We start from the raw sequence: 23,046 nt of genomic DNA, 5'->3' as shown, positions 1-23,046 counted from the left end.
TGGCACTCAGCCTTTTTTATGGTCCAGCTTTCACTGCCATACATTGCAACTGGGAAGACCATAACCTTGACTATACGCTGCTGCATTAGTGCGTGTGTAATTTGTCATGCTGAACGTCTGCTCTGGGACCAGACAAACCCGAAAGCGGTGGGAAGCCCCTTTCGCGGAATTAGAACGTCGCTCCCCCCCCCCGGCTTCCCCAAACAAGCAGCATCTCGATGATTTCAGGAGGTTAAAGGTAAAGCCCCGCGTTCGCGCACCTCGAGCGCCATCTAGCCCCGGACGGAGGCGCTACGAGTCGCGTTCGCTTTAAGGCAGCCGGCTCCGGAGTCTTCGAGCTTGAAACGCCCCCCCCCCTCGCTCCGCCGCCCCTCTACAAATCCTGGCTTTTCCAGCTCGCTTCGGGGAAACGCCGGGTTTCTTCAGCGGCGCTCGCTTTCGTCTGGCGTGGACCAAAGCTTGGGGGGGGGGGGTTGGGAAGAGAGGAAGGGAGCAAGAGAGAGAGAGAGAGAGAGAGAGAGAGAGAGAGAGAGAAGGAAGAAAGAAGGGAAGAGAAGAGAAGAGAAGAGAAGAGAAGAAAGCCAGCGTGCTTTGGGTTTTTCTTGCTCTCTCGCCGTGGGTTTTGGTCTGGCTCCTCGGAAGAGGTTCTCCTACGCCGGCCCCCTTTCCGGAGACAGGAGTAACCGACGGGAATAAGAATCGGGGAGCGGGTGGGGGGGGCAGAAGAAGGGGTTCCCCAAAGAGCAAAGCAAGTCTTTGGCAACTGCAGCTCCAGCCGCCGCCGCCGCCGCCGCCTTCTCCAGCGCCGTGCAGAAAGAGAGAGAGAAGAGAGCAAGCGAGCGGTGGAGACAAAAGCGGGGCGAGTAGAGCCCGACCGAGATACTCAGACCCGTTTACACACACACCGGCGCGCGAACCCGCGAGATCCATCTTGAAGGGGGGGTTCTCCGGCTCTCCCGCTTTGCCGCCGTCGCCGCCGCCGCCGCGCCCGGCTCAGCCCCGATCTCTGGGACTTCTTAAGGGGATGCCCATTCGCTTCCTCCGCCAATGTTTCAGTGGAGCAAGTGGAAGAAGAGGATGGGAGCCAGCACCTCTTCCTCGTCTTCCAAAAGACCCGTGTTCGACGAGAAGGAGGATGGTGAGTGTGCCCGTCCCGGCCACCATTCGGACCCAGCGGTCGGCCTTGTCGTGCCGGGGGGGCGTTTTTGGGGCTTCCTTAGCCGCCCGTCCTTTCTGGTCAGGTTGGCGGGATGTGAAGGAAGGCAGGGCGGGAGGGCAGCCGCTTCGCCCTCCCCCGCTCCCCCCCCCGGCCAAGCTGCCCCTTTGTGCCTCCGGGAAAGGAAGCGCGATCTCCCCGGCCACGTAGCAAAGTGTTCCGGGCAAACTCTAGAACAGGGGTCTTCAAACTTGGCCCTTTTATGACTTGTGGACTTCAACTCCCAGAATTCCTCAGCCAGCTTTGCTGGCTGAGGAATTCTGGGAGTTGAAGTCCACAAGTCATAAAAGGGCCAAGTTTGAAGACCCCTGCTCTAGAAGCTGCTCTGGGCGGGGGGCGGCTTGCTTGGGAGTGAGGAAAATGGTTGTAGTAGCGAAGAGGCTGAGGAGAGGGGCGGGAAGACCCATGGGGAGGGGGGCAGTTTTCTTCGGAGGACAGCCGAGCTCTCGGCTTCGGGTTAGCTGCCTCAACGGTTTCCCCAGCTTTGGAGCAACTTTTGGGGAGCCCACGCGTGCCTGGTCTGGGGCAGACGTGCAACGGGGTTGAATCCAGAGATATTCCCCATTTCGTAAATGCACAAACGCTCGAGAAAGTTACACGATTTTCCCTCGGAACTTGCCGGTGTACAATTGGGTGGTGACCGAGTAGGATTTGTAATTTAGTATAGGGGGCATAACAGAGCTGGGAAGGTTTGATCCTGCGGATTTATTAGGCTGTGTAGTTTACTAATGCGCTATGTAAGACCATTTTACAATGGGGATTAGCCTCTCTCCGCCCCCTCGGAAGAAATGAGAAGCCTATTTTATCCTACAGACTCAGCTGAAGAAATAAACTATCCTTTATCATATACGTACTGTTTTCTTACAGTACTAATAAATAGTAGCTAATTTCTGCCCGGTGGTTCAGTCGAGTTGAATATTGAGGAAGAGGCTGCTGCCTTCCTATGTGCTTAACCTTAAATTCCTAAATAAGCATGGGGAAATTTGAGCTGTTTCCCAGTCAAATCAGGACTTACGTGTTCCTTTGTGCAAAGCCTATTATGTTATGTCATATAATTCTACTCTAGTTTATATGGGTATAAATTTGTCTTGAATCTTTTCTACCTTTTTGCTTTGTTTTCCTTACCAATTGAGTAGTGTAAATCAATTTCTATGTTAAGTAGCACTGAGAAAATAGTTATAAATCACTGATGTCCTCAGAAGCCAGCTCATTGAGGGTTTCGATGGAAAAGTTAATTTAGAACATTAAAAAAATAAACTTCTCTGCAAGCAACTGCATCTACCAAAGTCTAGTAAAAATATTTTTCAAAATAGCATTTTGAATTAGATGGATTTGTTGTACTTCATCCAGGCAGAATTAGAAAACAGTTTTGTTCTCTGATCCAATTTGTTGATAATTTCATCCTTTTTAAAATAAAATTATCAGGATGTTTCTCTAGGTTATTAAAGGGGCCAGGCTGTATTTTATTGCTAATGTATGGCATAAAGCTTAAAGGTTGAAGAAAGAATATTGACTATATCAGTAAAGTTTTAACTAATTAAGTTTGAAATTCTCATCAGATGATTTTAGCAGGGATACAGCTCTTAATTTTTTTTTCTAACTCTCAAGCAGTTTATCCTTGAGGTCCCCCTGTCACCTGTCTGATTTCAAAATCAATTTTAATTACAGTCTTTTAATTTAACTTGTGTAAGAGAATGTTTTTTAGAGTAATAATGTCTGGTTATTTCATTTCTGGATCAATAGTTGTTCGCACACTTTAATTACACAAAATCTCACTTTTTGTCAGGCTCAGGCAACCAGAACACCTCCAAGAATGGGTCATACAGGTTTCTTTATTGTTGATCACCACCTTATGAGAATCTTGCCAGGCTGTCTGCCTTCCCTTAGGAAATCTAGACCTAAGGATTTGACCTAAAAGGTTTTCTTGCCCCTATAGACTGTAACCTGAAATGTCTTTTAATCCTGCCCCTCTACCCAATTGGGGCCAGGTGGTTCCACCACACTTTTTAAAATTTAATTTGTACTCCATTATTCTAGAATCAGCAACTCTTCTTGCACTTAGCCTCTCTTAATGTGAGTTCTATTTCATGCTTAGTTTACCTCAATCTGTCACTGACTCGCCTGGTTGTCAGACAAGAAGCTTTTCCAGCCCTGTCTCTCATGGATTGGACCTGCAACCTTTTGCATTCAAAATAAGGCATTCTGCCACTGTGCTGTATGTAGCCTTCTCCCTGGCAGATTCTGTAAAATGCATCAAAGGCAGGGGGATCGAAATATTTCAGTTGTTTTTCCAGCATGATTCCATGTATGATTAATGTGTTATGATTACTGTTTTGCATTTAATGATTTTGAGAAGATATGCAACTTGGTTCTATTAAAGAAAAAAAAATCCAGGTGTTATTTTGCTCTCCGACTGCTCCCAAAATGAAAGCTTGCAGGTCTACTTCTTGCTCTTCTGGCTGTAGGATGAAAGTAATTAATGAAGTGAAGTGAAAGACACCCACTTTTTAAAAAAAAAACAATTTTTCTAACATAGAGAAGTATTGCTTCCTTCTTACTCTAACGCTGCATGGAAGTTTTGCTGGAACTGGAATCTCAAAAAGAGACTTAATATCTAAGGAAGTCCCAAAGGGGAGTGAAATGCAATGCAACTGTCATAAGACATCTCTGAATGTCATATACCATTGCTTCCAGGATCATTATATTTTTTTTCCTTCGTAAACTTTTCTGCCCACCAGTTTGGTTAGACATTTTAGGACACAAAGGCACCTAGAACAAAATACGTTTATACATATATACATACAAATAAACACACCCCTCATATATATTGCTTACTTTGATTTGTGTGAATAATGTGGCATCTTGATCATCAGATTATGTAAGTTGATAGTTCAAAAAGTATTCAGTTTTATTTTTATTTTACAAATCAGGAACCGTACTCTTTACACTGGTGAGATATTGTCTCATTCAACTAAATAAGCTGAACTTTCCATTGCAGAGGTCAAGGAAAGGTTAATAAAATCTGGAAATAAGGTAGGGCCATAAATTCCAATTGTCTTGTAATAGAATCTCTCAATTCTGTTTAAGAGTGAGCTGTCAATTTAACCAAGGATCTGCAAAAGGATTCAGAGTAAGCATGCATAATCCTTCAAATGGTCTACATCGGGGTCCCCAACCCTCGGTCTGTGGATCAGTATCGGTTCACAGCCCATTGTGAATCGGACCACGTAAGCAGCAGTGAGTGGCAAAGGTCCATTTCTGCAAGTGGTGAGCGCGCACACGAAATCATGCCCTCCTCCCCCCCCACTGCTGCTGCCGATCTGTGAAGCCGGAAAGGTTGGTGACCACTGGTCTACCTCAGGAAACATATTTCAGGTATATTCATTATATATGAAAAATGCCTATTTAGAGAGCAAAAATGACACTTTGGGTATTTTTTTAACAAATATTTTTAAATAGAACAAGAAAAGGTAACAACTAGAAGAAAAGGGGGAAAAAGAAAAAAATGTAAAGAAAAACAAAGTATAAACAGAACATCCCCCCCCCCCCCCGGAAAGAAACTGGTTCCCTATCTCTATCATGGCATGGAGTGTCTTTTAGGGTTGTCATCACAATTATATGACAGAGATACCCCAATTAAACAAAATATATCAAAATGCCTTAATATTGTTTCAGCTCCTGCACCCATACCACAACTAAGCTTGAAGAGACTGTAAAACTGTATAGTTGATGTATTTTTTACTGCTGCTACCTCAAGTTTACTATGCCATAATTATGGTGCATAAGTATTTCATAGATGCAGAGACAATTTCTATTTTTGTTCCTTCAAAAATCACAGTTCATTATACATAGGAAAGTGTCTCCTTTTACCAGACATGCGTTAGGAAGGACCTATGGATAGACGAGACAGAGATCTTTGATTTATCAAGTTGATAATAGCCTACAGTACATAGCAATTTAATGCCAATCACACCCTGATTTTTAAGAAGGGGATCCAATGGAGAAAATCCAGAATTTTAGGTTTCAGATATGTTCAGCCAAAGAAACCCTCAGTCAGTAACCATACTTACTAATTGCTTTCCCCCTTCTTTTGTTTAGTCTGGATGATGTCCAAATGATGTCTCCTAACAAACTGTTACATTTCAGTCTTTTATGAGTTGGACATCTGTCATCTTAACAACCTGGCTGGGTCGTTACTTAGTGTATAAATGGAATTAATTGCACTTAGCCTGCCCTCTCTGGGCTGTCAACATATTTTTGAACCCCAATCTGCTTCTCTTGAGTGAGGCAGAGCAAGGGGAGGAGAAAATCCTGTTTATTGGAGGGTTTGACTTTACTGTAGAGTACGGAAAATGCTATTTCAATTGGTGGTAACAAAATGAAAGCAAGCAATATACGTTTTTCACTTATATACAGACAGTCTTCGAGTTAGGATGACAATTGACAATTTATGTTGCTAAGTGAAACATTTGTTCAGTGAGATTTACCCCACTTTACAACCTTTCTTGCAACAGTTGCTAAGTGAATCATTGCAGTTAAGGTAGGAGTATGGTTGTTAAGTGAATCTGGCTTCCCCATTGACTTTGCTTGTCAGAAGGTCACAAAAGGGGATCACATGACCCCAGGACACTGTAACCGTCATAAACATGAGTCAGTTGCCAAGCATCTGAATTTTGATCATGTGACCATGGGGATATTGCAATGGTTTTAAATGTGAAAAATGATCATAGGTCACTTTTTTCAATGCCATTGTAACTTTGAACAGTCACTAAATGAACTGTTGTAAGTCAAGGACCACCTGTACTAGGAACCAGTCAACCAGGAGGGACTTCTGAGAGCAATGTGTAACTGAGAAGCTGGTCACTGGCTACTTTTTGGACAGATTTATATGCATTATTTAAAATTCTACCTTTCTCATCTCCGTTGGTATCCAGCCATTCTGAATCAGTGTAAAATATTATTAATCTGTGTTGAGACTACAGTGCTTCATTTGAAACAGGTGTACCTTTTTTAAGAGGAACATTTTGAGATGTGTAGTTAGCATGATAACTGTTAAAGGTGAATGCAGGTGATGGGAAGGAAGGCAGTCCAGAAAGCAGAGTATGATTTAAACCAAAAAAAACACCAACCATGGGGTGCATTATAGTTCAGCAGTTGTAGTTATATCTGTAGTTGGGGCCAAAAACCATTGCATTAAGAGGCATTATTTTTATAGTAATACTACAGTGGAGGATGCAACAGATTATATACAGTATTTTGTGGAACTACAGTTATAACTCCTAGCCCAATTCCAAAAAAAAAAACAATTCACCAAATCACTAGAGGGCCCTTGTCTGGAAAAAAATGTTAGCTCTGGTTGCAGTTCCCGTCTGTAAAGTGGGGAAAACAGATGCTTCTAATTAAAAATGAATTAAAGAAATGTTACCTGCACTAAAACATCAGCAATAGAGACTCTAAATAAGCCTTTCCAGCCTGGGGTCAATCAGTTCTAGCTATGATGGAAAAATACCAGGTATGGTAGAGTTGTAATCCAAACATCTGGAGGATTTAGGGAAGGCTATTTTATATTCTGCAGTTTGTTGTAGGCAGCCAGAAGCTAGGATGCTTAGCAAGCTTACAGTTAGAAAGAACTATAGTAGGGGACTGACTTTTAACAAGCCATTTAAAACAAGGTTGAAGAACTCACTTGATGGCTTTGAGGTGGTACTTCTCCTCACCCAATTATCTTACAAGATTGTTTTGTGGGGACACCCATGTACACTGCCTTAAGTTCTCAAAAAAAAGATGGTCTATCTCTGAAATTAAACAACATCTGCCTATCTTCCTCATTAAGAGGCTACATGAAGCTCTACAAAGTCTTTGTATAATCTCCTTGTTGATGTCCAGAGTCTTAATTATTTCATTAATATTATGCTATCTGGGCCTCCTTAGAACATTTTAGTCAACAGGAACAAGACTAATGATTTGTGACAATGTCCTTGAGAGAGAGAAGAAGGAGCCACAGATAAGGCAAAGATCAGACAAGTGCAGCTGAGTCCCCAGAAGGAATAGGGGGATGTCAAACATCTCAGAAAAGACCCTTCCTAGAAAAGGTGAGGGGGAAGTGATGTACTTTCTTCAAGATTCTGTTAATGTATCCTTACAATAAAGGTAGCAATACTCAAGATTGGTGCTTCTTGTCTGACTACCTTGAAGGGCTGACAAAGAAAATGGATTAGTGTAAGTCTCTGAACCCAGGTGATGTGAAATTGTTAATTTTTTAAAAATTAATTCCTCTGAGAGTTTTTTTGAGGCTGCTGCAAGTTTGAAAGACCAGCACAAATGTTTCCCTATGCCACTTATGTGCTCTTTCGTATTTGGAATCCAAGAAGCTGTATGTCTTATAACAGTCTGGACAGTTAAGTAGGGATGTCTGACAAGCCTAGAATATTTCAGCCTTGTTGAAAGCCAGATGTTGAGAAGTCCAGCAGATAGTCTGCTACTAATATGATCGGTATACTCTAAATAGTGCTAGTTAGGAAGCCATGTTACATTGGTGCTAGATCTGAGCACCAATGTATGTATACATGTGTTGTAGAAAGAAAAATCTTCCTCAGGGTCCAGTCCAAGCTGGGAATAAACAAAATGGAGACTGCTTTAGAAAGAAGGTTGGAGTTTATTGTAGAGCAAAGCCAGACAGAAGCATGGCTCTGGGAAAGCTGACCACATATTGCTGGGAGTGGTGGGTTTTTATACCTTCTGAGGCTCTTGAGGTTGTTTCCCATTCCCGTTTGAGGCTTTGTATTTCCTGTGTCATATACTTTGACCTGAGTCTGAGTGTGCCCTTTTGGTATTGGTGGGTTAATCCTATTATGTCCCCAAAGGTTATGTCTTTTAAAATTTGGGTGGGGTATGTAGATTTTAGAGGTCTTTCTCTTCCTAATCTCATAGCTTCTAGCTTCCTGGCCCCAACCTTCCTGAATGGATTATTGAATTTGCATTTCTAAAAGCTGGCCTCTGCCAAGGGCAGGCATGTCAAACCTGTGACATCATATGACGACGCGCGACATATCGGGACTTTTTCCCCATTGCCGGCAATGGGGTGGGCGCGGTTTTGGCATGATGCATCTGCCCCGTGGGCCGGCAGTTTGACATGCCTGGCCTAGGGGCTGGGGTTGATTTCTGCAGGCTGTCTTTTTAAAGATATTCTCCATTATTTCTTTGGGGAAATATATTCTGCTTTTTTAATGTTTCCCAAAATATTTCTTTCTCTGGATTTTTCCCACAGTATCTATGTATGTAACTTGCATTAACTATAATAGACTTTGTGGTGCGCACTCGATCCAGAAATGGGCTAAGCTTGTCATTAGAAAGCCAGAACCATGGGGATTTGGTAACCGAGAATTTTAAAGATTCTGTTGAGAGTTGTAAACATTTGCCAAGTATAAGGGTCTCCTTTGATCCCCGAGAGCATTTAGCTTCCCCTATGCAAAAAGGCCACAATATACAGGTATATTATGGTTACGTGGGGGAAGGTTGTGAGCTTCCTTCGCCTAAACCAGGGGTAAGCAACCTTGGCTCTTTTATGACATGTGGACTTCAACTCCCAGAATTCCTGAGCCAGCTAAGCTGAGGGGAAAGGGAGAGGTTTCCAAGCTGAGCCATGCTAGCTCAGGAATTCTGGGAGTTGAAATCCACAAGCCATGAAGGGGCCAAGATTGCCTACCCCTGGCCTAAACCTATCCTCAATTTGCATTCTGATATGGACCAATATGGGATGAAATTCTCCCTGTATTACATAGCATGAAAATGTTAAAGTAGCTTTCCAGTCTTGATAAATTATATAGTAGTTGAGTGTGAACATGATTTTATTTCGTATTCCAACTCTTGGAGCAGGGCACAGAGGCTGCTGAATTTAACAGATTACGAAGAAGAGATGAGGCATCCTTGACTAATCTACTTCTCAGAGCTCTGCTTGGTTATTTAATATTTTTCTCTCTGATGCTTTGACCTTTGAATTGCTCCAAAGAATTCACTGTCAAAGTAGTAATAACTGAATGGGTAATTATAGAAACACTGAAACTAAAAAGCTTGTTTACATCTGTGGTGTGAGATTTGTTCGTCTCCGAAACTACTACGTACTTCATCTTGGCAAGTATTTATTTTTAGCTTGTATTATATCAGGCACTCCACAAAGATCCTGATTTTTTATATATGTGTATCTGATTCTACCTCTCAGAAACATTTACTAAGCATTTGGAAAAGAAAGCTGTCTTATAGGCCAAGGAATGCCATCTATGACTGAAAAAAAAATCAAAGGAATGTTTAAAATCCAGTTCTTAAACCTCCTTGTTTATTTATTTGCTGGAAATTAATACTGTGTATTACAGATAGTATTGCACAATATTGCATTCATTTTCTTAGTGAAAATCTATTTTTGTGGTTGCTGTCAACAATGATTTGATGGCATGTAATCAATCAATCATTCATTCAGTTACAAATATCATTTACAAATAACCTTCATGATTTGCCATATACAAGCTGTTTTTACTGCTGCTGTTCCTTCCTCCTCATTCTGACTTTTGTGCTCTCTCATCTGTAGTGAGAAAAAAAGTCAATGATTATATTAATTCCAGACATCATTACTGATTGTGTAGATATGGTACTTACTAATTTCTAGCTCTATTCTTCAAAGATCTTTAATATTTCTGAGGTTATGATGTTTCCTTTCATTCTGTAAGTTCTGGTAGTAATTATATCAAGAACAGGCTTATATTTTTTTCTTTTATTTAGATCCTCTTATAGTGTCCAGTTTCTAAAATAATCATTTATGATTTACAGTACTCAGGATAGTCAAAATTAGTCTGCTTCCCTTGAGGAGCTATTTATTTTTTATAGTTAATTCCAAAATCTTACAGTAAATGCTAATATTACAAACTTAGGGAATTTGGACCCTTAATCCACTTACAACTTTCTTATATCAAATAGCTTTTTGTTAATTCATTTTAAGTTAAGTTCTTAAGCTTATAATTATTTTTTTCTTTTGTTCAGAGTTGAAGTAAAGACTTTCCAAGACTTTTCAAACTTGTAATTCCAAAAATCTCTTAAATAGCTTTAACGTAGTTGATAGGGAATTTCTGAAAGTGATTAGAAAGTGAGGTTTGTGGACTTAATGTCCTTTGTGAACAAGATGGTTGATCCCATTGTCTCCTGGCACTCAAATATGCAGAAAATGGCCATGTGGTCTCCTTGCATGGAGCAGCTGTTTACCCACTTGTGATCCAATCTCCCGTCTCCTCCTTATCTAGAGAAATTCCAAGGAACTTATTTACTCTCCAGTTACTTGATCTTTGCCACAGTCAGCAGCTCTGCTTTCGGAGACATCTTCAATGCATCATACCTCCCCTGCAAGTCTCTAGATTCTTTCAGGCTATACAGGTTGCCCTTGACTTACAATAGTGACTTAACGACTGTTTTTCACACTATTGTTGCAGCAGCCCTGTGCTCATGTGATCAAGATTCAGACACTTGGCAATTGAGTCATATTTATGATGGTTGCACTGTCCTGAGGTCATGTGATCACCTTTTGCAATCTTCTGACAAGCAAAATAGTGGCACAGTGGTAGAATGCAGTATTGCAGTCTAATTCTGCTGAATGCCAGCAGTTCCATTCTGACTGGCTCAAGGTTGACTCAGCCTTCCATCCTTCCGAGGTCGCTAAAATGAGGACCCAGATTGTTGGGGGCAATAGGCTGACTGTAACTGCTTAGAGAGGGCTGTAAAGCACTACGAAGTGGTATATAACATATAGGGAACGGTTGCTGGAATTGGGTATGTGTAGTTTAATGAAGAGAAGGGTGAGGGGTGACATGATAGCAGTGTTCCAATATCTCAGGGGCTGCCACAAAGAAGAGGGAGTCAAGCTATTCTCCAAAGCACCTGAAAGCAGGACAAGAAGCAACGGATGGAAACTAGTCAAGGAGAGAAGCAACCTAGAACTAAGGAGAAACTTCCTGACAGAACAATTAACCAGTGGAACAACCTGCCTCCAGAGGTGGTGAATGCTCCAACACTGGAGGTTTTTAAGAAGAGACTGGACAGCCATTTGCCTGAAATGGTATAAGGTTTCCTGCCTGAGCAGGGGGTTGGACTAGATGACCTCCAAGGTCCCTTCCAACTTTATTATTATTATTATTATTATTATTATTATTATTATTATTATTATTATTATTATTATTATTATTATTATTATTTAAGCCCAAGTGCTTTTGTTCTTGCTAAAGTTAATGGGGAAGCCAGATTCACTTAGCAGCTGTGTTACTTGATTTAACAACTGCAGTGATTCACTTAACAATTGTTGCAAGAAGAGTCATAAAATGGGGCAAAATTCACTAATATCTCGCTTACCAACAAATTTTGGGCTCAATTGTCATAATTCAAGGATTACCTTACTTGTTCCTGAATATTACCTCTAAACTGAATGACAACTGTTGAATTCTTAATGTATTACAAAGTATTACAAAGGAAGGACCTTTGATTTTGACCTCAGAGGGAGAAATAAGCTCTGCCTCCTCATCCCACTTGGGACCAAGAATTTGGTAAACTGGGGAACCTTAAATATCAAATAACCACTGGCTCAAGTTATTGATCAAGGTTAATCATCTCTCTGGATAAAAGCGGAAATTGTGTGAACATGTTTTGAAGTTACACGATGCACTGAAATGAAGTTGAGCCTGTAAAATCAGGCTGATGAGAAAGACCGAGAATAAATATAATGCATAAAGTAAAAGACATATATATTTTGAGATGGGCCTATGAAACGAGTGGATTTGCCTGAGCAGAAAATGCAACCTCTTGTGCATAGCCCTTTCCTCCTCACATAAGTCTCCAATGCCTGGAGAATAATTTTGAGAAAAAGGCAGGGGAGCATAATGGACAGACAAAATGATAGCATTTGCATCTTCATTCCAATAGGGAGAACAGTTGTCCTTGTTAGCAATTTCAAATAAAATCCTTACCACCACTTGTATCTTTAATATATAACTCTTGACTTGGATATGTGAAATCCATCTCACACAGGCAGAGGATGCGAGGGTGCCTTCCCTATGCTTCCTTTCACCTTTAGCAGTCTAGCACACGGGTTTCATCTCTAGAAGCACACAATTAAGACTACTTTCAGGCTTAGCAAAATACTTAAAACTCCAGTCTTGAACTAAGGATGTTCATTAAACCATAAGCAAAAGATGGAATTTCAGAAATAATTGGTTTTTTTAAAAAAAATAATAGTTCTTTATTTTTTAAAAAAATAAAATTGAGGACAACTTGCAGAGCATGCATTCTTGAATTCTTTCTAACAAGTTTATTAACAGTGATGTTTCTTCTGGGTAATGAAGCATTATGTTGAGCCTCTGTGTGTGTTTCTGTTTTCGTCTCATGTTCCTTCAGTCTTTGGGAAGTAGAGGGCATACCTTTTATGTGTCACTTGAGGTCATACGACCCAGAGGGAAGTGGTCTTAGCATGGAGCTGTCAGCAGCATTTCTCAAGGTTTCTCAAGCTCAGCAACTTTAATATGTGTGCACTTCAACTCCTAGAATTCCTCAGCCAGCATGCTGGTTTATCCCTTTATACTAACTGTATTAATAATTATTTGACTTATATTGATCCTTTAAGAGTTCAAGGTGGATGTCAGCTCTTTTATGTTGCACCTGGTCAGGAAACAAACATGATTAGAACTACTGGAAGTCTACTTTTTTGTTAAAAAATGTAATAGTAACTTGAAAACCTGGCAGAGATTCTCTCTCTTGTCCAGGGGTGTCAAGCTCAATTTCATTGAGGGCCACATCAGCATTGTGATTGCCCTTGGGGGGGGCGGGGGTGTGTGGCCAGGGTGGGCACGGCCTACTGGGTGGGCGTGGCTAGAGTGCGTGTGGCCTACTGGGTGGGCATGGCCAGCTCTACATCATTCGCATCAAGGGTGCCTATGTGGGCCTGGGCAGGAGTGGGACAGATCTGGGGGTCTCTGGCAGAAGGAGGGTCTCTGGGTCAGGGCCAAGGCAGCGAGGACCGTTCCCTCACTGTTTCCAGGTTGGCTTCGGGGGCCACATGAAACCACTTCGCGGGCCGGATCTGGCCCCCAGGCCTTGTGTTTGACATGTCTGCTCTTGTCTATTATGCAAAAAAAGAATTGAGGCAAGGCAGTTTTGAGTTTCTTTCTCACTCATTCCTCCCTTCTGGGGTCAAAATAGTTTTTATGTAATAGCTGTTAAATTCTTTCTTCAGGGCCATATATGTAGGGCTCTGTCGTCTTATTTTGCTTACATCAATGGGCTGGCAGAGAGTGATTTGCCCAGCATTATCCACTGAACTCCCATAGTTGGGTAGAATAGAAGCTGCATCTCCCATTCCTAGTCCAGCTTCTTAACCACTACAAAATATGGTTGTCTTTAAAATGGGGCTCCACTGGGTTCAATTTTCAGAAAGTTATTCTGATAAACAGATTGACATGCAGACTGCAAAAATTCTGAGATCTCTTGTGTGATTTTGTTCCAATATTCTGTTGTGATGGGAAAAATAATAAAAGGAAACAAAATCCAAATCCTTAAAAATACCTCTCCAAAAGAGCAAGGAACGTTTCCTCAAACCGAAAAGGACTTCACATTTTGAATGCATTTCTCCACTGATTGAGTTTCAGAAAGTTCAAATGCATTAATGAGTACTTGATTATGTATTCATCAGGTGATTCCTTCACGAACCAGCTTAGCAGTAAGCTGAATCATGGGAGGAAGTCAGTCTTGATCATATTATAATAGAAATGATGGTTTAGAATATGCCTCTGTTCATTCAAAGACCAGAGTTACATTCTAATGGAAAAGAAGGGAGGAAGGGCTGTGCTTTCACAAATATTTTTTTTAACAAAAACGAGTGTGAAGCACTTGCTATCAAGTACAAGTTTCCACTGAATACATAGCTACTGTTTTTGACTTGATTAAGGCAGCCATATGAAGTGGCAATAATTCAAATGTTTTCTGCCAAAGTGCCAGTTCTCTTCTTGGCTCAAAAAAGCAAAAATAAAAACAGAACCAGCAAAAAAAAAAGCCAATGTGAATTTATAAAAAGATTAAAATATGACCTGGAAATTATGCCCCTTTACACATTCCATGCACTAAGAATTGTCTGAAATACTTGGAATACATTTGTTCTCTACTCTTTTTGACACATTAGAGTACTTTGGGCTTCAGGAGTTGTATTGGACCCCGGAGGCTCTTAAAATCTGTAAGCAGCATTTGAAATATGGCAGTGCAGTCACAACTGAATTTTATTAGAAGCTATAAGGAAATACTTAAGCTGTCATCATGTTGTTTCCATTCTCATGAAATTTGTGTTGAAAAAATATTGGGTAAGGTTTTGATTCCCCCCACCCCCTTTGAAAAATGTAATTTGGAAGTACAGATATCTCTAATCACTATAGACTGTATCTTCAAGAAGGTTGGTAAATTTATGACATACATTGCTTTTATCATGCCTTTCATCTCAAAACCCTCTTTATGAGGTTATCATTCCATTAGTGATTATGGAAGGAAAGTGCCTGACACTCACCATGACCCAAGTGGAAACAGTTGTCCCAGTGAATTGTGTACCTTATTGATCTATGCTGAAATCATATCTAGAAAAAATGGTCAGGTAAGACCTATTAAAATCAGTAGGAGCCATAATTTTATATCATTGTTCTCCTACTCCAGCAGTAGGAAACTATAGTAGATATCCTACAGATTGTGTGAATGACAGCTTGCATCCACTTCTGTTCATATAATAGGTAGTCAAGGATTATAAAATCTCTAGTCCAAATCACCTAGATTACCCTAAATCTACTTGTTTGGAATGGGATTGATTCCAGCTACATTTTGCATGACCCAAGGTAATATGCTAATTATGAATACATGTTTTTAGGTTCTCTGAATATCTGTTATTTATCTTTGGACAATACTGCTCCTTTTTGTAGCTTTGTGTTCCATCAGATAAATGAAGCCCAGTATCTTCATTAAATATATTAGACATCCCCTTGGATTAAAAAACTTCAAAGGAAGTTCTTTTTCCATTTTTAAACTCTCCATACAGGGAAAGAAGGAATTTTGATTCAAAGCAGTTTGTGAGAATAATTAAACTGTCTGAAACATGTGCGGTGCCCCAATCCAGATCAGGACTCTAATGCATGACTGGACTCTTCAATGACCAAGGAACACTACTAGTGATGTTCAATGCAAAACTTCTTTTTTTAACTCGAAGTTCAGAGTGGATAAGGTCATATCATGTCAATGAGCAAGGCTGTGATTTTTCTTTCCACCCGTCATTTTTTAAAAGGGAAGTGGGGAGATGAAAAATAAAAATTATTTGCTAATAAGTTATTATATCTTAGAATATAGTCTATCCAAAGATTTAAATGTTAACATTATTTTTTAAATGATACAAAAACCACTTTAGGAGAATTTGATCCTTAAAGAGATTGTTGACAGAGGACTTTCTTCATAAGGCCTACTCATTTAGATGGCATTGTCATATTTTTGATAAGTTACACATAGCTGAAATGGAAAATGTCTTGCTGCTTTTAATATTACAGTTGTTTAAACTGAGTCACTATCTTAGGTATTGCTTGCTAGCGAGAATAAAAAAGCATGGAATCAATGTACTTGGTTCAATTGAATGTCAGTTACATTCAAGTAAATACAAGTCAGCATGGTAATTCCATAGTTATGAGTACAAGTTTTAATTGGATATAAATGGGATTAAAATAAAAAAAAATTGTACGACTGTGTTCACAAAACATGGTTGACCTATTTATTGCATTCATCCATTTTCCAGATTCACTCTGTCAGACCTAGGACAGCTGGCAAGGCAAATAAGTGCAAATATATATTTCTCAAACCTCAGAAGCTCAGATATTTATTGTAACAGAACTATGAAACCATGTAAAGAAATTCCAGCAATGGTTATATGTCAAATGCAAGCTTTGACCATTAGTGCTCAAGTTTCTTGCACATCTTTCTCTTGCCCATTGTATGTACAGTAAAGAGTTAGCAAGGCATTTCTTTTGGGCAGAAGACATCATTTCTTTTTTCCCTAGAGTAGGTAATGGCCTAATTTATATTAGGGGACACGATGGCTCAGCAGTTAAAGATGCTGAGCTTGTCAGCTGGCAGCTTGGGTTCAAGACCCGAGTGCAGTGTGACAGGATGAGCTCCTGTTACTTGCCCCAGCTCCTGCCTACCTAGCAGTTCGAAAGCATGTAAATGCGAGTAGATAAATAGGTACCACTTTGGTGAGAAGGTAACAGCGTTCTGTGCGCCTCAGCGTACAGTCATGCTGGCTACATGACCATGGAAGCATCCTCAATGCTGGCTCCCATGGCTAAGAAGCAGAGATGAGCACTGCCCCCTAGAGTTGGACGTAAACGAACATGGGAAATCTTTACCTTTACCTTTAATTTATATAAACCTTTTTATTTTTTATCATGAGAGAACTTTTACACTTGGAATAAACCAATCAAAGCATGCTGAGTCCAAAGAGCTGTGAAGACCTGGCCTGTTTTCTCTTCCCACCTTTTAATCTATTTTTGTTATTCTGTTGAGTAGATTTGATTGTAATTTCCTTGTTTTGATTGTTGTGAGTCACCCATTTTGCGGAATTGGGTGCTATGCTGTACAAGGTTGATGACTGACTGATGTAACCAAAGTTAACATTAATCAAGCTTGGTATTGGAGCTGGGTAAGGAAGTTATATATGAACACAGTCCTTTTGGTATGTCTCTGATGTTCTCTATTAATGAATGAATGAATGAATGAATGAATGAATATATATATATATATATATATATATATATATATATATATATATATATATATATATATATATATGAATGACAGAAATGCCTATCAGCAACATCTTTTTGGAATTCTATTAAGCTCACAATCCTAATATTAATGATAGTATCTGTGCATCTTTTTTTCAACTACCTTTGATTTTCCCCCCACCCCCCAAAAAGTCTCTTTTTTAGGTTTTTATCCTAAATATTTAAGTTTTAGTTTGATTAATGGTGCTTTTAAGTGAGCTGCCCAATTTTTGCTTTGCTTTGCTTTGATTATGTGCCATTTTCATTGAATTAATTTAATCCTTTTTTGGGCGACCCAGGTTTTCCTCCAACACTACCTTCTAGGATATCATATTCTCTTATTTCAACCTTTCTGGCCCTGCTTTCACAACCATATGATACACGTGGGAAGGACATAGGCTCGACAGTAAACACTATAGCTAATAATGTGATGGTCTCTACGGGCACCCTCTCTTTGTTTCACCTTCTCTGTGTATTTCTGAGCCCAGGCAGAGAAAACTACTTCCCAAACCTCTTCACCTATTTTTAAATACATTTATTGAGCCATTTTCTGAGGCTGCTCACAGGCCAGCAACAATGGGCAGCTTATAGAAGATTTAAAAAGAAACAACACATGAAAAGCAGAAATTGAAAGGAAGAGAAAGCAGCTGTGCTAAGAAGGAGAGACAAACTCTGCTGGATCACAATTACACAATAAGCAGGGTTGCAGGTTATCACCATCCTAGTGCCTGTGGGAAGCGTCAGATTTTCAAGGCTTCCAGTATTCAGCAGGAACAGGATCAAGCAGACGCCACGGGGCTGGGTTGGATGCAATTTGCAAAGGGCGAGTGTAGCTATAAAGAAATCAAGTCTCCTGGGTCCCAAAAGATGCTGCTGCTTTACTGATGGGATGCGTCCAGTATTTCTACTGGATTCGCACAAGCAGTTGATTTAATTTCCGGTTTGTTTGTTTTAATGCGAAGCATCAAATCGGGCTTTGTACTCTTGTCTTTCGTTTCTTGCGAGAGTCTGCTGAAGTTTCTCTCACTTTTCAGACATCGAACGGTAATATCATCATACCTTGTAATCGATAATTCTTCCAGCAATTTTAATTCCAGCTTTTTTCACATGTCTCTTGGTGTGTTCTGTGTATAAATTAAAAAGACGACATATAAGACCCCTTGGCAAACTCCTTTCCCAATTTTTAACCAGTTGCTTGCTCCATATTCTTTTCTAAGTGTTTCTTCCTAATCTAGGTTTATCAATAAAAATAATGCTGAATGAGGAAGTAGTTCACGTGCTTCTATATAAAGCCCATTGAAATAGAGGAAAGTTTTCCTGTTTGCAAAATTAGCACTTGCTACAGAAATATTCTTACAGAAATGTGCTCTAAAACTGGGAAATATACTTACTGAGGAACTAAGGGATTAGTTCTATTGAATTTAGCTGGTGTAATTTCTGGATAAGAAGAAAATTTATTCAAAAGTATTTCTCACAGAGTTCAGTGAAGAATTGAGGATTCCTAGTGGTACGTTTAGAATTAGTTTGAGGATTCTACCCACTACTGCCCAGAGGCTATAGAGTTTCCAAGGTGATTTTCCATGTTGCCCTTTAAATTCCCTATCCTTACCAAATTTTAAATGTTTAAAGATGTTTTTAATTTTATACACACACACACACACACACACACACACACACATACGTACACATATACACACATACATATACTGACAAAATACAGCCTTCCCAGTAAAAATCAGTAGACTTTCAAGAGAAATTAAAAATACTAGGTGACTGCATTCTAATTTTTTGGTTTGGAAATGTCTCCACCTATTTAGAAAATAAAACGAAGATACTGTAAACCGCAATTGTAAGACCGCATTCTGGAATGTTGAAAGAGGTGATGGGAGCAACTGCTCAGGAACTTTTTGTGGTAAATGTTCGAATAGCTTCAAACCCCTTGGGAGCCATTTTATGAGAACATCCATGGAATGCTTCCAACATTCCATATGTATCATCTGGCCTTCAAAGATTGCCTTCCAACTTGAGCTAATACAAGTTGGAAGTAAGACAGGTTGAACTTCCTGGACATTTTGAATATACATACACAGTTGGAATTGAGTTCTGGGCACTGATGATGTTACCTAGCTGGATAATGAAATGTCTGCAATTAAACAACCAAATTCAGAGAACACCAAGAACTCCACAGTTGAACTCTGAGCTAGAGATAATCTCTTTTCCCTCAGTGTATGAAAGATTAAGGTTTGATTCTTCTAGTACAAAAAAATGGCACAACTTAAAAATAATAGTTATTATGACATCAGCTGAAACTGATCAGATCAACAAGCAGATCTGTTGACATTCTAATTGACACCTTTGTTGTAGTTTAGGTGAAACAAACACAAGATGAGACTAAGAGGGTTTTGTGGGGAGGGCAGCTGGGTTATAGTCCTTTAATGTAAATATTTGGAAGCTCTAAAGGGTTCTTTTTACAAGTTGTATTTGAAATGTTATTAAAAGACAAGCTGTAAAAGCAAAGTCAAGGATGTGACAGAATGGTGGTAGTTATTTCTTTTTTTAAAAAAAAAGTCTTGCTGCCAACAAACCTCTATTGTTTTGCTTTAAAAAACAAGTCTCAACCTGCTCTGCATCTGTTAGACAGTTTAGAAATTAATTGGTTTTATTCATGATAGAAATAAAAGGGGTAGGGAAATTGCAACTGGACCTTGGAAGTTAAACCAAAATGGCAATTTTGGTATGATTGAAACCCTGCCATTTTTCATATGTGTTACATGCTTGATGCATGTAAAAATCCATAAAAATAAGATTTCATTTTATGTGCTATTCCAAAAAGAAAATGGGTAGGGCTGAAGTTAGAGGTAGATGGATCCAGAACCATACATTCAGTAAAAATAATACCATTTCCCAGTATTAATATTAATGTGGCCCTGATAATGATTAGATAATGATTAGAATCATAATAAATACTGTCAGTCATGGGCTAATGAGCTTAAACACACATAATTAAAGATTACGTACAGTACTTCAGCTCACAGCACAGCACACAATTGTTGATTTTCATGGTAATTGCTCTGAGAAATGCATGGTTTGAATATTTTTGGAGGTGCTATGCCACATACTATAACAAATCTTAAGGAGTAAGGTGTAGTTAATTGCAAATTGGTTTTGAATACTTTCAATCAACAGAGTTGTCACATTGAAGCCTATTTCTCCTGACTTCTTTCTAATTTCTTTTGCAGTAACAGATAAATATATCCTGTGATAATCTTTTAGTTTTATGCTCCTGCTAGTATTTCTAACAGAAGCTGGACTGCATGATACCACTTAAAGATGCATAATATATTGACAATTTGAAATACTGAACAGCTAGTTTAGGACTGCAATGCTTAAAGGTGATTTGAATTTTCTTTGGTCTCTGATATGAATTTAGATCCTTTCCCAGGCTACATCACGATTACAATTATGGGCCCCAATACTTACTGACTTTTTAGAAGCTGTTACTGATGACCTCCTTTTCCTTCTGGATTTTCTTAAAGTTGCTGATTGTTAAAGAAACAATCATTTCCATGAATGTTATATTTCATTATAACTTGTTTTACATTTTGATGTTATTAGATTTGTAGGTTATTCTTGTTGATCTATTTGTTTTTTTCTTACCTTGGATATTTTATTATATATCCCCTTCTTTATACTTCAGAGGGAATAAGATCCTATCCATCATTTACCGTACTTTTAAACATGGATTGATTTACCGTATCTTGTATAAGTTTAGAATTTCCACAGCCCCTTTTCTTCATTTGACAGAGAAAAATAAAATTTGATGACTTCAACATAATTAAATTATCTGTGGAGGAAATAGATGTTAAGGGAATAGATATTAAGCTGTCCGAATGTGTTGAACTTTGTAGATTCTGTGGAACTTTTTTTAAAGTTAGAAATTGGACAGATTTTTTTTTTCTCTTGCAAGTGTGGCTTCTTCATTATTTAGCATGAACACTTTCGAAGCACTGGGTGGCAAATGTGTTACAAAAGTTTCACACTTGGTATCAGCACATATTGCTCACACCCACAAATCACTACCATGACAACTGAACAACACTGAAACCTCTCTGGGAGCTTTCCCTCATAATAAAAGTTCATTAAATGTCTGAATCAGTTCAACCTTTTAGCTGTTTTCAGTATTCTGGTGGCTTCGAGACTCAATTAATACAGCTCAGCTCTGATTTGCAGCATTACCATGAAATGTGCACCACATATATAACTATTTACTGACTCACTTTTTTCAATTTGCTATGCGGAAGGCAGCATTAAAATAAAAGTGTGTTTATTAAATTCCATGGTGTACTAATGTTCTGAATTGCCCTAGAATGTAATATGACACAAATCTTGAAAACTACGTATCTGAAGGAAGTCTATGATTCAAGGCTATTCTGAGAAAAGGAAGGGGGTGAATAAGTAGGAATCTGCTTATCATTTATCCATTATTTATCATTTTGTGAGTACCAAATCACAGTTGGTGGGCAACTTGTATTTCTATTTTTCTATATTTTGAAAATTTAGGAAATTGTGGCTCAGTCTCCATGAAAATTGTTGAAATAAGTAGGAGTTCATACTATTTCAGCAAAGTTAGAATTCTTTGTTCCTGCTTTTTGGATTCTGGCTATGGATGCTTTAAACATTGTTGTTGATTTTAAAAATAACAAGCAAACTCAGGATCTCAGGATTTTGTTCAGAAACTGTCTTTTCTGAAGTCATATGTACATCACAAACAATAGTACGTGCACATACAACAGTACAGTATAATCCTTCCTAATGGGAAATTTTAAGCCCAGTGAAGGAAAATGTTTGACTGTTTATCTCCATCTAAATTTTCTGCCCATGGAGTGCCATTTTTATGTAGAAGATCCAACGTACATTCTCAAATTTTCTTTCAATCATGAGAAAATGTAGTTTTAAAAAAGGAGACTGAGGTACTGCCACCTTAACTATACAGGTAATCCTCTACTTACGACCACAATTGAGCCTATATTGCTAAGTGATAAATTTGTTTAGTGAGTTTTGCCCCATTTTACAACTTTTCTTTCCACATTTGTAAAGTGAATCGCTGTGGTTGTTAACTTAGTAACATGGTTGTTAAGTGAATCTGGCTTCTCCATTGACTTTTCTTGTCAGAAGGTCGCAAAAGATGATCACATGACCCCAGGACACTGAGACCGTCATAAATATGAACCAGTTGCCAAACATCTGAATGTAAATGAAGTGACCATGGGGATGCTGCAATGGACATAAGTGTGAAAAAAGGTCATAAGTCACTTTTTCCAGTGCTGTTGTAATTTTAAATGGTCACTAAATGAACCATTGTAAGTCGAGGACTACCTGTATGTGAAAATGTATTTGTATAATATAATATAAAATGTATTTGTATTATGTATTTGGCACTGATTAGAAAATTTATATTTATTTTGAATAACTCTGAGAGGTCAAACAGCGAATAAGCTCAGAGGTTACAAATATTTTTAAACAAAGTTAAATGCTGATATTTTATAGTTCAGAGCCTATTGCCTAGCTCAGATACAACAGGCCATTATTATTCTGCAGCCACTGTAAATCTTTGAACCATCTCATAAAATTGAACTATGACATTTAATATGTTTAATTCTCATTAGGTAGTTTCAAGCGCATTTTGTCCAGAACATTGTGTGATCCACAGGAGCATGTTAAAAACCTGAGGATATGCCCTTGAGTTGTTGGCTTTTATGCATCACTGCACTGTTAACTGGTGATTAATACAGCCTGAAATCTGAGTCTTTTGTTTATATTGCCACTACAGACTAATCATAAAAACAAAGCAAAACATGCTTACGAGAAACAGCAATGAAAAAGTTGCTAATATAAATTAAAAATCTTCCAAGAAACAAAATTATTGAATATCATAGGACAGATCACCACTGATGGTTTAAACAGTAA

At 39.0% G+C, this 23,046-nt stretch overlaps 1 protein-coding gene across 1 annotated transcript in view; it reads left to right on the top strand.

Moving 5' to 3' along the window:
* Nucleotides 1-1,047: 1,047 nt before the first annotated feature.
* STK32C (serine/threonine kinase 32C) overlaps nt 1,048-23,046 on the top strand; it is a gene marked incomplete at both ends in the record, with an annotated part of 200,185 nt that continues 178,186 nt past the window's right edge. Inside the window, one exon of the mRNA XM_081329303.1 lies at nt 1,048-1,138. Coding sequence (XP_081185429.1) covers nt 1,048-1,138 — 91 coding nt within the window. The remainder of the gene's footprint in view (nt 1,139-23,046) is intronic.

The sequence above is a fragment of the Vipera berus genome (assembly GCF_964194415.1).
Source record: "Vipera berus genome assembly, chromosome: 5".
Classification (NCBI taxonomy): Eukaryota; Metazoa; Chordata; class Lepidosauria; order Squamata; family Viperidae; genus Vipera; species Vipera berus.
The sequence above is the reverse complement of the archived record's forward strand: the minus strand, read 5'-3'. Positions and strand labels throughout refer to the sequence as shown.